Raw genomic sequence first — 15,182 nt, 5'->3', positions numbered from 1 at the left:
TTTGTTTAGGGTTTCCTGCAGTGTTGTGAAGCACACGAGCATCTAATGAAAGAGCTGAAGAAACAGTTAATTAACAGTTAACGGTATCTTAAAAATAAATACCAATTGCATGACTAATGAAAACAATATAGCCTTGCCATATTCATCTGTGGAAAAAAGTGGAACAATAATGAACTTACTAAACTATTAGGGATGACACTGAGTGTGATCACATATCAGTTAGTAGTAAGGAAACATTTGACAGTCCAGTGAAGAAGCATGCAGATGTCAGAGGTAAATATGCAAAACACCTTCAAGCCTCACAGTCAATGGGTCAGAAGGAAGGGGTTGAGCCACTTTTCATTTTCTTACAATCAGTTCAATTCTTTTGAATGCAATTGGTTATTTGTCTCGATTTTCACGGCAATGCTGCAGAAGTACGCGGCTTCTCAGCGTACAAACTCCATGATACACTCACCACAAAGAGGTCAGTGCTGCTGTCAAAGTAAAATTTTACATTAAAATGAATAGTGGCTGCTTCACTTAAAAGATGCATGGAATTAAAAAAACATAAAAGAAAGAAATGTTTTCTCCATGCTATGGTAGTACATTGAAAATGATTGCTCTACCTTCGCACACTATTTCAGAAAGAGAACTGCACCCTTCTCTGCTAGTTCCAACCACTGAGTTCTAGACAGGTTAGCCACGAACAAAAGGAGAACAGGCACAAAAGAGAAAGTTAGCAGTCATAAAGTGCTAAGTGAATGTTATACACACCTGCTGGGAAAATGTTATCAGGAATAGCAAGAGTCCTGCATGTTTGAAATATAAATTTTAGGAGAAAATACAATTCCATGCTTGGTGTTTATACCAAAGGGTTTAACAGTGTTTGGAATTTTCCCAGAGCTTAATTAAGTCTATATAAATAAAAGCACAGGGCATATAAACAGCCTTTCAGTAACTTGTCAAAATCTCATCTTTTCTAATCAATTTTTGACAGTTTTAGAGCTAATTACATAGTATATTCAGCATAACATGTTTCCCATTTGCTCTCTTGATGAAAACCATGAAATCTTTTAATAAACAGCGTTGTAAAAACATCATCTAGCAGATGCTTTGATTTATGGAACAAGCCAAATTGTGGTGGTTCTTTTTTTAAATATTATGTTTTAAACTCAAATCCAGAACATCAAGTTCAAGGCAAGACTGCTGAGAGACAACTCGGAGGTCTAACCTGACCTTAAGGGATACACTAACTTAACATAGTTAAGCTCGCCTGTTCCTGTAAGCAAGGACACCTAAGAACTACGCAGTTTCCATAACATCCAGCATGATCCGTCTCCGGCAGTACTGAACAAACATCCACATTTACAGCGGGCTCTGGAGGAATCTCAACTGAAGTTTTTACTCATGCCTTTAGATGAACAGCAAGTGGGGTAAGTTGTTATTCTATCACGATCTAGGTAAGATAGCAAGGCTTAAATTCAGCAAGTTATTCCCGTAGTAAATTAGAACAGGTTTCTACATTAAGAGCAGCATTATGCAAATATTAATTAGGAAACTTGAGGTTACATGTTTTAGGAAGGAAGAGGAAAGTGTTAGCCTTGCCTCAAGCACAGAAACAAATTTCTTCACTATTTGATTTTATATCTGAAGCCTTACGTGAATTACAATAAACCACAACATGCTTCAGAGAAGCACGTTTGTCACACTGACATCTTGATCATGAAAGATGAGACTAGGCATTGGGGGAGATTAATTCTTCTAGTTTCAATTAGTTTCCTCTGTTTCTACACATCTAGAAATTGTTTTAAAATCAATTCATAGATTCAGTGAGATAGTGATAAAGCCCCACACTATTCAGTACAGTCAACACTGATTGAAAAGTACCTCCATTAACTGATCATCCAGTTTGACTTGCTTTTTTCTTAGCCCTTCATTTTCTGAGCTGGTTTCCAGTTCACGTTCAAGAGAATTCATCTGACTGATCTATTAAAGACAAGAAGTTTCCTTAGAAAGACAGTAGTTTCTTATTTTACCTGGGTTTCTTTCCCCAATGTGCAGTGATTCATGACTTGCACGTCAAGACAATTCAAGATTAAGAGACATAACTATTTGGACACTTTGCTGAAAGCGATGTCTAAGACAATGTTATACAGTGTCTCCGACAAGTTTCAAAGGCAGGGTAATGGATTTTTTTAATCTAAAAGTGGCAACTCTAGCATACAAGCGCTGTGTATGTTCTACCACTGAACTGTTTGTACTGACTGGAAGTCCGGCGGCGCATTGGCACCGACTTGCACCCCACGTGCTCTGCTGAAGCACAGGAGACACTCAGCTTCTTGGGACAGGGCTTTGTAAGGGACAAAGGATGCGAGGATCAGAGTAAAAGAAGAATACAGCTTACCACATTAGCTCTTAGAGATGGGAAGTACTGCATCGAGTCACGTATTTACCATCTAAAACTAACCTTCCTGTTTGCAGATGACAACTCCTTCTGAAGCTGTTCACACTCTCTCTTCAGGCTTAGTTTCTCTTGCTCTATGGCTTTGACGATACCTGACTGGCTTTGATGCTTTTGGTGCTTTAGGGAAAGGATAGTAGATTCCAGCTGTCGGATCTAAAGAGATCAGAGATGAACAAATATGGAAGAACATTCCAGACCATTCAAAAAAATCAAGTTTCATCTACTTAATCTAAAATACTGAGTACCAAACAATTTCAGACTCATAGCAGATTCTGTTGTATTTTTGACATTTTAGCTTTGAGCAACAAAAGGTCTTTCCCTTCCTCTTCCCCATAATCTGCCTAATACTGTGAGCCAAGAAATTGGATGTGATGAATGCTCAGAACATTAAGAAGTTTTCATGAAAGAAAAAAATTGATGGGCATTAACTGAAAGTCAGACCAGAATCTTAGACAAGAGTATTGGGATTTTCTTTTAAAAAAAAGAGCTGTTTGAAATATGAGTGGCTGCATACTCAGTGCAGATCCAAAGGAAAACTAGTCCATTATGCATCCATTCTGCAAATGTTTCTATTCAAAACTAATAAGCAACATTCCTCCTGCATTACCCACTGCGAAACAAGAATCATTACGTTTTGCCTAGCACGCAGGGACCGCTGCTGTGATCTGTCAGCTTGCTCAGGTTACCTTCTCCCTGGAGTGAGTCAGGTCGGTTTTAGTGCTCTGCACTTCTCTCTGCAGCCTCTCATTCTCCTGCCTGAGCAGCTGCTGCTCCTGTTTCGTCAGCTGGTCCAGTTCATCCCAGTCTAGTTGCCTCTGTTGGTCCTGCAGCCCTGAGGAAGGCACAGCCAGTTCTAGAACCCGAGTCTTAAGACAGACAGAATTGCAGGGTTAGGCCTTAAACAAAGAAGCAGACATTTTCTCTATTCAGGTGGGTTTTAAGTAGGTTTTCCGTAACTGCAGACTCTAAAGTCGCAGGATTCCCATCTTCCTCCCAGCCCACACAGTTTTCCTCTACCCAGCATGAAACTCGACATGCTAAACCCAACATGTTGGGTTTTTGAAACCCAACGTGCTAATCACAGTGCAAACCCAAAGTGCTTCCCTTTGCTAAAATCCTAGATAATAGCTGTGTGCCAGAATGGCTGATAGGAGTGCAGAGTTCAACAACACAAAGGAGCAATTTGTGCTCCATTTCACAGACTCATCAAGCAAATAATAGAACTCAGTATTATATATTATTCAGTAATAGCTGTAATTTAGTTCCTGTTGTACAATTTTGAAACAGCCTCTTTTCCATGTGGACATTAAATATTCCTTAATTACATGGCAAACAAGCCAAATTACTAACTGAATTCATAATGCCAATCTTAAGACTGCTGTCTACATCCTCCTTCAGTTACAGTTCCTCATCAGTTAAGAGAAGCTGCTATCACACTGTGCCTTTCAAAATCAAGTTTGACTGAAAATTAGATCCCCCCCGTCAATGACTAGTTGGATTGTGAATATATTTGTAGTTTTGAGAGGTGTAAATGCATCCACAGATTTTTTTTTTTTCGGCTAAAGATTTCTTTCAGGGAAGAGTAGAGACTTAGGAGGATGGACTGATCATTGCCTGTTCTCATGTTCAAAACTTAAGTTTTTTAAAAATAAGTCTGCACTTTATATACAATCTGACAAGACTAAGGATAGTTAACTATTTTAAAATGGAAAACTACAAAATACAGAAAGCACCATTAAAATGGGACTTTTTTTTGTACCCACCTCCTTTCAATTTTTTTCTTTTTTAAATTATATCATTTGTTTAGAAACCAAAAATCAATAGTTGCGTAACTCAGAGTCTACTTGCTCAAACCTACAGCAGTATTTGTGTCCTTTTAATGGACAAGCCAAGCTAAAGAATTGAGCTGGCTACAGCAGCAGGCTACAGAAGAGCAGCAGCTGGTGTCTGTAAACCCCGGCACGCGAAGCTGACTGAGGCACCTGAGGTCCGTTACCTTTTCATTGGCGTTCTGCAGCTGCTTGTGTAAAGACATCACTTCTTGTTTAAGAGTTTCCTTCTCCTGTTGCGTCACCCGTAAGTCTGATTTTAGTCGGGACATTTGAAGGTTGGCATTTTGCAGCGTTTCATCGAGACTCTGAACCTGTAGCGAGCAGGAACACAGCTTGGCATTTGCTGCATCAAGATTTCTTGTAAGTTTGGTCTGCTAGGATGTGTATATGCACCACATATCACACATATTTAGGATCTCTGATGGAAGGAGCGAAGGAGTTAAAATACTGATAGCCCCCTTTAAAAACGCTACATGATTTTCTGACTTTCTGTTCCAAATTAGCAGCCATCCACTTTGAACACAGTCACAATACTGCATCAACAGAGACACATCTTCCAGCCCTGAATATTTATTGTGATATGCTGGGAAGAGAAAAATTTATCTTGAATTATTTATTCTTCCTGGCAGCCTGTGGCCAACAAGAAACCCCAAGTGTAATCAGCCAAGCAGATAGCCATTCACTCCCCTCCCCTGCCTAGTGAGAGACGAGCCACCACCAGAAGAGCAGGGAGCAACAGCAGAGTCTCTGCAGTATTTTAGGAATAACTGGGCAGAATGAATTGGCAAAAGGAACTTGGCTGTAGATGCAAAACAACACAGCTTATTCTCAGGGAAAAAAGTCCCTCATAGCATCTAACAAGTTTCCTCTTGTCCTTTAAGAACGTCACTTTGAAAGCCCATCAAAGCAGCCATTCTTAGTTGCATGACATCTTCACACACATAAGAGGGCTGCTTTTAATGAAAAAAAGCACTACAAGAGATTAAAAAAATGCTTTTGATCCAGGACTATAACAAGCCCCACTATTATACCTTTTCTTGTGAAACGGTGAGCTGTGTTTTCAGTGTCTGACTCTGCTGTTCCCAGGATTTCTGTTCCTGCTTCAAGCTGCCAATTGCATTCTCTAAGCAGCTTACTTTAGCTACCTGAAATAAGATTACATCGGTAAGCCTGACTCATTCAGGATTTTCCTTAACCCAATTTGACTTTGGGAGTTAAGCTAGAGGGAGTTACAGCTATGTAAAGAAAACGCAGGAGAGTGGAAAACCCCTCAGCTCCCAGCCTGAATCTCCACACAACAGGATCATTATTTATAGTGTGCATACTTAGTTACGCTGCTCCGGTCCAGAGTTACAACATGTTAGAGTTGCACTAAGTGCAAGAACACTGTCTTCCTTGTCCTGCTGCAATATTTATATCCAGCCTCTGTTCCTCACAAAGTTTGGAATTTTCTGCATAATCAAATTACACTAAAATTGTGCTTCAGAATTTAAGCTTTCTCTTTAAGACCAGCTAGGAAAAAAAAAGGCAGTGGCAACTAAGCCTTTATCTGGCTTGAAGGTAAGAAAAAAAATCCAAAGTAGTTTTACAGATTAGGGTGATACAGATAATGATTTAAGAATTTTACAAGCCTGTTACAACACGTAGGTAGTGATGTGGATTTGCAGTTCTTTCTTACCTTATCAATACATCTGTTTAATTCCTCACTCAGGGCTTCTTTCTCTTTCTGCAGTTTTTCATTTTTAGTAATTAAGCTCGAAACTTCAGTTTGAAGGTCAGAGAGATCAGGACATCTGGGCAACTGTGGAAAACAAACCCCTCACAGTTGTATTTCTGTGCCATTTCTGAATTTTGCATGCAAGTGTTACACAAAGCTTTCCCTTCGCCTCCAGGCCAAGCATCCCACTCTGGATCAAGTGGAAGAGAGGAGCATACTGCAATTTGATACAAATATCATTCATGTGATCCAAGGCACCCTTCCTGCAACAGCAAGGCTAAGGATTCCTAATTGCCCTGGGATCCCTTGGATTTGCTTTAGGGATGGTCTTTCTCTGCCTCTTCTGTGACAGGGTTAAAAATACTGCTCACTTCTGATCCTTTTCCCATTTGACACAGTGCTTTAGCTTAACACTCTGCCTTCTCCTGTGCTGTTGTCTCTGCTCACTCAATCTTCCGTCTTTAATTACACTCAAGCCACAATCCACTCTTTACTGAATAGGCCTCATCTGCTTTTGCTTTTTAAGACCATTATCAATCCTAAGCATTGAGTGCTTTATATGGTAAAGTAAATTACTTCGTGGAACCCTAATCAGGAGAGCTAACTCATTTGTAGCCTTCGTTATCTATGTTTATTAGCATATATTTACAGTCAATTGAACCATGCTTATACAGACGATAACCAAGCCCTCCAGGAAATTATCCTCGGATGTTGTGAGACGTCAAAGTCTCCAGATGGGTTTAGCAATAGGAATTCTCTCCGAGAGGACATGCTGGAAGAGACCAGTCCTTAAATGGAGCTGTATGGGTATCACCAGTTACACAGGAAGACGTTCCCCTGCCTATCCCGACTGCACGAACTAGAAAAGCCCTGTCTAGTCCTTGATTAAAGCTTTAAATCTTTGTCTTCATTGTCAAAGTCTATCTTTGTAGATCCACTACTCTGGAAGACCTTTTTGCAAAGGCTAAGCGAAACCAACCCTATTAGAACAATTGTGCATTGTACCCAGAGACTCTTTCAAGAGGATTTATATTCCCTTCCGGTTATGACCTTTCTTTAAAAAAAAACCCAACAAAAACTATCTCCAAGTTGAGCAAGAGAATACAAAGACAGCCAGCATTATCTGATGGCACTCAATAGGATGCCATACCTGTTTTGTCTTCTCAAGTTCCTGCTTGAGGATGTGGTTCTCCTGCTCCAATATATGAGCTTGAACCTTCATTTTTGACAGCTCCATCTCCAAGGAAGACACCATATTTGATGACTGCAAAAAATAAAAGGCTCAGATTTCAACTGAGGAGACACGCAGGGCAACAAAGGTTAACCAGAGGATGCTGCAGCCAGTGATACGGATTAGAGCTGGGATGGCACTGGACTGAACAGGCATGCTGGAAAATGCAGGTAAATATTTAGCATCACTAAGCTCCATTTTCAAGACAAACCTGCAGACTTCTACCTCCCGGCTTTTGGCTGCTGCCATGCTTTCCTTCCACCCTCACTACCGCATACCTATATGTTTGTGCTTAGGGAAGTTTAGCTTTGAAAGCCACGCACAGCTCGAGAAAGGCATGCTAATTCCATAGCACCTGTGCAATCCTAAAAATTCAATTGTTTCATACCACGAGAGACAGCATAATCCCGTACCTTTACTTTGGAGTTTTCCAGTTCCTCTTTCAGTACCAGTCTCTCCTTTTCCCATTCCTCCAGGGTACATTTTCCTGCTTCCCTTTCCTTTTGCTTGAGTACCCTTGCCAGCTGTTGATTAAGATCCTGCACATCTGCTTGATTTTTGGAGTTCCTCTGGCTAAGTTCTGTATTTTCAGAGTCCAGCTGCTGGTTCCTGGTCTTCAGATCTGCTACCTGAATTGGGACAACAGTGTCAGTTATGACTATTTCCACAATGGAGAGCAGATTTTAAAAACATTTCCTTTCTATTTAGATGATCCAAAAGCTGACAAGTGTCACTCCAATTCAATGGCTCAGCCAAGACAACAGAATCACAAAATGGTGACTCAGAGCACTGGGACATGGCAGTTAACTGTACTCTGTATAACAGTCATGACCCCTGTAGCACTTTCTTTATTTCCTTAAAGCATATTTAACATGTTCCATGCCTTCATTTTAAGACAAAATCAACTGTAAGAGTAGGAATCCTCCTGATGGCCTGTTGTGTGCATGGTCAGCCTCACAAACTGTTAATTCCTCATAATTGGCCTCAATCATATCAATTATGATATCAGTCATCTGGCACACCACTCTGTTCCTCCTTCCCTTTGCCATGCTGATGTATATTTTGAGGGTTATGCTGGTGAGCTAGTAGATTATTCTGAGCAAGCAGAAATTTCACTGAGCAATACTAAGAGGGATGTGAATGTAAGAGCTACTTAAACCTTCTACTTTGCCTAGCATAAGAAACCACCCTTAAAATAAAAGTAGCAGTCTCATGGATATAACCAAAGGGTCACAGCTGGCAGCATTCCTAGACCCAGCTAGCTGGGAAGTAAGTAGAGGCTGAGTCACATAACCTCTGTTTCCCATGGGCTACTGCAGAGCATTACCCACAAAGGCTACAAAAGAAAGATTTTAACTTTATATTTCTATTAAATAAACTTTCCAAGTTGACTATGGAAAGTGATCTCAGGTCAGATAATTACAGTAACGTTGTGACTGTCACCTGATCAGGTCAAACAAGCCTCATATTGGTCCCAAAGAGTTAAAGGAAAACGATTATCAAAAAGTTTAAATGTATATAATGGTCATTTTCTACTGCCTCTGTGACCATCTAAGGCACAGCTTTTATACAGTGATGATTTCTACAGAGAAGGTTATGGGCTCGGTCCATATACCTGCTTTTTCAAGTTGTCAACCATCTTCTGTACAGCCACTTTCTCCTTTCTCACAGCCTCTATCTTTTGCCTAAGGAAAAATGAAAGCTCGTTAACATTAGGGTCACTTCTTAATATACAGGCCTACAAGAACAGGCTGGTTTCTGACATCACCAGAAAGGGTAATTCTGAATATTTATTTATTGCTTAACATCACTGTTTTGCACAGCCTCGTCAAGTGCTCAATTCCTCAGGGTACCCCATGTAGATCTTTCCTGGAAGGGAAGAATACTCCCAGTGTCATGGATGGTTATCTACTTGCAAAAGACCAAATCACTGAAATACTCTGTCACACTGTACCTCTTCCTGCCTTTTTTAAGGCTACACCAGCCCAACAAGCTCTACCTTTGCTGAAGCAAGAAGAATTGCCTCAGGTCAGCTCATAAGTAGGTCCTGCATTTGTATGCATTACTGGGTCATCTGAACTCCTACAGTTAAGCCACTGCTTTGGCTCTAGGAATGGGCAGGACAAGCTTGGGCAGGTGAACAGGATGAGGAATAGACTGTCAGCCAGCTGGATTTCCAACAGCACCACGAAATAAGCCTATTTCAAACTTTGTAGAATATCTAACACGTGTAGGAGCTTTGAGAGAAGGGATGTAACCATTGTGTCTGCACTGCAGCGAGAGCTTGAAGGCATACATGTGGTATGTGCCCCACTGAATTCTTACCGCATTTCTTCTCGGGACCCATTTAGCTCCCTCAGTTTCAGGCTGGAAGCGCTACCTTCCTCGTTTAATAAAGTCACTTCGTTTTTCAGAATAGCATTTTCTTCTCTGAGCTTCTCCGCTTCACATCTGTGACAGAGATGAGACAAGTGAAAACTGTTTCTGTATATCATCCAGGCCCACAGGGAGAAAAATTACTAAAAGCCTAAGCTCCCTGTAATATTTCAAAACAAAGCTACAATTGACTTATTTTATGTATGAAGGGTATATGGATTTCACATTTCATTTACTAAGAGTGCTCCCCAGAGCACTGAAAAAGGGGCTTTTTGTGCATGTTTTTGTACAGCTAAAGTTATTTAAAATCTAAGATACCTAATAAAAGTTTCACACTAATATTATAGTATACCTTTCAGTCCTTAAGTTACAAATAACATAACTCTAAACAGCTTAACACCACAATATGCAGATTGCTAGGAGAGTGAGCTGTGTCCCCAGCTGTTTCTAGAGTCTGTATGCTGAGAACAGCAGCGTTGGAAAGTGCCTTTTCTGTCCTGAGGCGGCTAAAGAAATAACTTAGCCATGGTGTAATACCTGAAAGAACAGTTTCCTGCAGGAAGCTGGTGCTGAACAATAATTAAACCAGCTGTAGCTACTTTACGGCCTCCAAAAAAATTCTTGCTGAAATACAGCAGTTAAAAACATGTAGATAAAGTCTATTATATTCTCTGCGTTTTAATGGTATTTACCACATCACCTGTTGGATTCCTAACACTAAGTGCTCCTGCTGGGAAAAAAATTACCATAATTCTCTAGCATTAACTTAAACATTGAGGAAAATAAAAGCACTTTTAGCATTCTAACTAACATTCAGTACTAGAAGGGAGCAAACTGAGTGAAGGAGTGATATTAGTAAAAGCTAAAAGCATTCTGGAAATGTTACCATAGTATTTTGGACATAAAAATACAGGGGTTTCTGATGTGCCATAAACTACACACTGCAAAGGTGACTACATCCACAGACAGAACAGCTGGCAGGTTGCTCCTGTTTTACCACTCATGTTAGGTCATGGTCAGAGAGGAGTAAGTCACACACATTGATTTCAACCGTCGTTATCCACGATTAAACAGCCTGCTGGCTAGTAGTTAGAGTCCAAGGCACCGGTTTCTAACCAAAGTTAAACTACAGTGGTTAATGCAGCAACCGTACGGCAGGCAGGCAGGCGGCTACGAAGCGATGAGTGGGACACTAGGTTAGTTTCTAAGCGGCACGTTTGATTACTGTGGGGCCGGCACGTTTCCCACAAAGTTTTGCAAGTGTACGTTACCTCAGGAGATCAACTTTTTGCTGCAGCTCAGTGCACGTGCTTTGTAAGCCCTGCGTCACTGTTTTCCTCTCCTCTCTCTCTTCGTGAGAATGCATGTTGGTTGGGCTAACCAGAGCAGCAGCTTTCTCCTTCAGCTTTCTGTTGGGCTCCTGCAGCTCCCTCTTTTCCAATGACATTTCTTTCACCAGGCTGTCACTTGGGGCATGTTTGTCTTGCTGACCTGTAAATGTGGTGGCATGTTTTTCCAGCTTCCCAAGCTGGCATTGCAGCCTTAACTGGTCACTGTGTGCATCTATGTTTCCTTGCATGTCTTGTTCTTGGACATCTTCCAATTCTTTAACTTTTTGGAGGAGCTGTGTGTTTTTCTCTCTGAGCTTAATACTTTCCAGTTGGCTTTCTTCTAGCTCGCAGTGAAGGCTTCTCAGCTTACGCAGGTTGTTTTCTAGCACTTTATTTTTTTCAACTAACTTTACCATTTCAGATTTCAGATCCTCATTTTCTACCTGAATTTCTTCTTGTAGTGACAGAAGTTTAGCCTGTGCCATCAATCTGTCTTCTAACTCTGTGACCCTTTTCCAAAGCTGAGCTATTACGCTTTTTAGGTCACCATTTGTTGACCCAGGAGCATGATCAAGCAGGAGAGAGGCTTCACTCAGTTCTTCAGCCTTCTCAAGCTCAACCTGCAGCTTCAAAGCATCAGAAACAAACCCTTTAGTTTTGGGAGCTATTCTATGATTTAGCAGATGAACTTTCTGCTGTTTAACATCATTGTGTAGCATTTTTGGTCTGGGAACTCTCTCAAGCGTTTTCTCGACGTCTCTCCTTTTTTGCAGCAGAGGCACTCGAGAAAGCAGCTCTTGATTCCTGTCACAATCCTGATTGCCATCAACTTCCAGTGCTGCTTTACTTCCTTGTGTCTGACACACCTGCACCTCGAGTGCACGGCCGCCTACTCTGGCTTTAACACGTGCTTTCTCCAAATCTGAATCAATCTCACTCATTTCTTCCAGGTCTATAGTATCAGCCTCCAAAAGCGGAAGGACATTTGAATCTGTTCCCTTGTCTGCATCTTCACAGTCGCTGGGCAACCCTTCAAAAATGGGATCCATTTCATCTGGCAGCTGAGATGGGGCTGAGCTGGAGTCGGAGCAGCCAGGACTGGGAGGCTGCACGGGCTCCCGCTCCGCAGCTTGCAACCTGTGCTGCAGCCTGGTGATCTCAGCGGCCATTCTGACATTTTCCTTCACAGCTTGCTCGTGCACTTTCTGCAGATTTAAGAGGACATCTGCATCATCTCCCAGAGGTGCCATACCAGAGAAAGAAGCAATTTTGCTCTTTGCTTTGGCATACTCGTTTTCCAGGACCCTATAATGATTTTGTAGTGCGGAAAAATTATGGGTCTCCCATTGCAATTTCTGTATTTTCCCTTGAAGGTCTGAGATTTCCAAACTCATCTCAGCCTTTTCTGTTTCTGCTCTTACACAAATGTCTTTGTTTAAACTCTCCAAAGTAAGAAGTTTGGAATTGAGGTCTTCTTTCTCCTGCTTATATTCACTGTCAAGCCTCTCCAGCTTTTGCCTAACCAGCTTCCCATTTTCCTCCACCACAGATATACGCTCTTCTTTGTTCTTTAGCTCTTTCTCATGGTCATTTTGGAGTTGTATTATTTTATCATTCAGCTTTTTCTCCTGCTTCTCAGAAGCATTCCTCAGGTCTCTCAGCTCCTTCTGAAGCTGCTCTCTCTCGCACACAAGCTTGTTCACTTCTTCCTTGAAGTTTTTCTCCAGGAGATCTTTCTCCTGGGTCAGGGCAGAAGAAACTGCCTTTTCATTTGCCAGACTTTCCTTCAGTTGCTCGTGGGCTTCAGCAACCTCCTGAGCAATTTCATCCTTTTCAAACTCCCACTGAGATTTCTCCTCTCTTTGCTGTTCAGCAAGTTCATGCAGCTCTCGCTGGTAACGTCCTTCCAGATTTTGGATCGTTTCTTCGTATTTGTTCACAAGTATTTGTGTGTCGACAGAAAACTGAGTTTCTGCATGAGATGCTCTTCTGTTATAGTCACTTTCCATTTTTTTCCTAAACATGGTTAACATAATATATTACTAAAATCTGGGCTAACTCAAAGAGATTCAAATGGCTTTTTAGGCTGAATAAAACAAGCTGAAAATTAGTTTTTCATTGAGTTTTAGATTTGACAGGTGTTTCCAAGAGCCAAAGTTAAATTTGAGGCAATTTGTTGAAACTTCAAAAATAAAAATCTAATTGCCTTGGAAAATTGTAACTCATGAACTGTCCTCAGAAAAGGCTTCATGTACAATATATGCTCTTCTATACTTGTGATCAGATTTGTGGGGGCAGATGTTCTTACCCCCATCTCTCCCTGTCACCCCAGGATGGTTTCAGTTTCTGTTGACACTCGGATCTTGGCTAAAAGCATTTACCATCCATCCCTTTACTTCTTCAGAAAAGTAGTCTGAAAACCCAAATGCTTTAAAAGAACAAAGCAGGGATTTGTAAAGCACAGGGATCCTGAACAGAGCTCAAATTAATCATGTCTGGTTATGCTTTAACACTATTGTTGCCTCTGGGTGAGCTAAAAATCAATAAAAATATCTGCTTGAGAGAGGTCAGAAGAAAAAGCTCCTGAATAGCAGCCCAGCGTTCTGGAATAAACCAGGTAACAGCACTCTACAGTTAGTACACTTGAATTAAGCATTGGGAGTCATTTCGGCACTAGGTTCACCTTGGTCACCACGCCAAGCCGTCAGAGTCAGTGTACACCCCTTCCGTCCCCACCAGCGGTGACACTCACCTTTCCTCCTCCAGGTCATGCTCGTGCTTCCTCAGCAGCTCTTGTTGGAGCTCTTCCTTCTCCAGGGCATGCACCTCTGCCATCCTTTTCAGCTGCTCGTGAAAGCCACGTTCCAGCTCTCCCTTCTCTTCCTGCAGTGTCTGCACTAAAACTCTCATTTTTTCTTCCACCCAGACACCATTTTGAATCAGTTCTTCCCGTTCTTGACTAAACTTCTCGTTTACCTGCTCCAGTCTGGCTCTTACATCTTCTTCGTGCTCCTGCCTCAATAGTTCTTGCAGATTGGCTTTTTCCTCATCAAAACGCATCTGTAATTTGTTTTTCTCATCATTGTATTTACAGTCAAGCTTTTCTTGCTGTTCTCTGAGCTCTGCTGCCTCTCCTTGCAGTTCTGCAATTTGATTTTTAAGGCCAGTTATTTGCTTTTCCATGACATGCATCTCTTCAGTGTACTTCTTCCTCATATCCTCTTGTTCCTTTTCACAGTGGATTTTTGTCTCATCTAGCTGCTTTTCGTAATGGCTCACCTACACAAAGGAAAACAGATTGGAATGGTTCATCTTCTATGGAATGTTCTACAGAGATGTTTTCTCAGCATTTCTGTATTCTATATTTCCATATATTCTAGAGAATATTTTGATTTACACATTAGCATCTTATATTGATTTCCCCTGCAAGGAATGCTAAAGTGCTCAGCTTAATTTCTTACTGGGATAAAAATTATTATTATTCAGAAGCCAGTGGAATTCATGCTTTTCCATTAAGAGAATTTGTGAAAAGCAAAGCCACTAACAATTTTTAAGTCCCAAGTCAGTTTTGCAAATTACAAGTGGGCTCTTTTTTTATTTCACTGATTACTTTTTCAAAATCTTCCCCAAATTAAGAGGCAGATGAGGCCTTTCCCTTTAAAAAGGTTGTGGGAGTTTTTTGTTTGTTTGCTTGCTTGTTGTTGGGTTTTTTTGGTTTTGTTTTTTTTTTTTTACACAAGCAACATTGTGTCACTTAAGGAAAAAGTAATGATTTGGGGATGATATTTTATCAGTCCCCTTTTCCCACTCCTATCCCAGCTTTGTCACAGTTTCAGCATACCTGTGTTATGCCATACGTGAAGTGAATAGATTATAGTTCTGGATGATAATTATATAGCCATCCCTCATCTGGAGGTGGGCACTGGGCTGACAGTTGCAGTGGAAAGTGGAAGCCTGGCCTGGCCAGCTCCACCCCAGTGCACCTCACCTGCAGAGTGAGGTACAGTAGGTTTGTCTTGGCAACACTGCCCCCGACGCAGACATGGGCTGGCCGTGGGAGCTCATGGAGATATTTCTGCACATGTGGCAAGATTAATCTGCAGATGGACACCCTGAAAACGGGGAGCTGTCTGCCCATTTTCAGTGGCACAGATATAACAGCAGAGTTTCCATACTCCCACTGCACAGATTGTGTTTCAACACCACCAGACCTCACAAGCGTAGCATTTAGCACTGCAGACTCCTGCCA

At 41.3% G+C, this 15,182-nt stretch overlaps 1 protein-coding gene across 1 annotated transcript in view; it reads right to left on the bottom strand.

The window, feature by feature from the left end:
• NIN (ninein) overlaps window positions 1-15,182 on the bottom strand; it is a 64,730-nt gene that overhangs the window by 11,695 nt on the left and 37,853 nt on the right. Inside the window, exons 16-27 of the mRNA XM_074869222.1 lie at window positions 13,686-14,212; window positions 10,874-12,949; window positions 9,552-9,677; window positions 8,842-8,911; window positions 7,640-7,855; window positions 7,146-7,259; window positions 5,957-6,079; window positions 5,310-5,423; window positions 4,443-4,589; window positions 3,133-3,312; window positions 2,450-2,599; window positions 1,870-1,968 (exon numbers count right to left, since the gene is read on the bottom strand). Of these exons, the coding sequence (XP_074725323.1) occupies window positions 1,870-1,968; window positions 2,450-2,599; window positions 3,133-3,312; window positions 4,443-4,589; window positions 5,310-5,423; window positions 5,957-6,079; window positions 7,146-7,259; window positions 7,640-7,855; window positions 8,842-8,911; window positions 9,552-9,677; window positions 10,874-12,949; window positions 13,686-14,212 (3,942 nt within the window). The remainder of the gene's footprint in view (window positions 1-1,869; window positions 1,969-2,449; window positions 2,600-3,132; window positions 3,313-4,442; window positions 4,590-5,309; window positions 5,424-5,956; window positions 6,080-7,145; window positions 7,260-7,639; window positions 7,856-8,841; window positions 8,912-9,551; window positions 9,678-10,873; window positions 12,950-13,685; window positions 14,213-15,182) is intronic.

This window comes from Strix uralensis, chromosome 4 (genome assembly GCF_047716275.1).
Source record: "Strix uralensis isolate ZFMK-TIS-50842 chromosome 4, bStrUra1, whole genome shotgun sequence".
Lineage (NCBI taxonomy): Eukaryota > Metazoa > Chordata > Aves > Strigiformes > Strigidae > Strix > Strix uralensis.
This window is presented reverse-complemented; position numbering and strand designations above follow the sequence as displayed.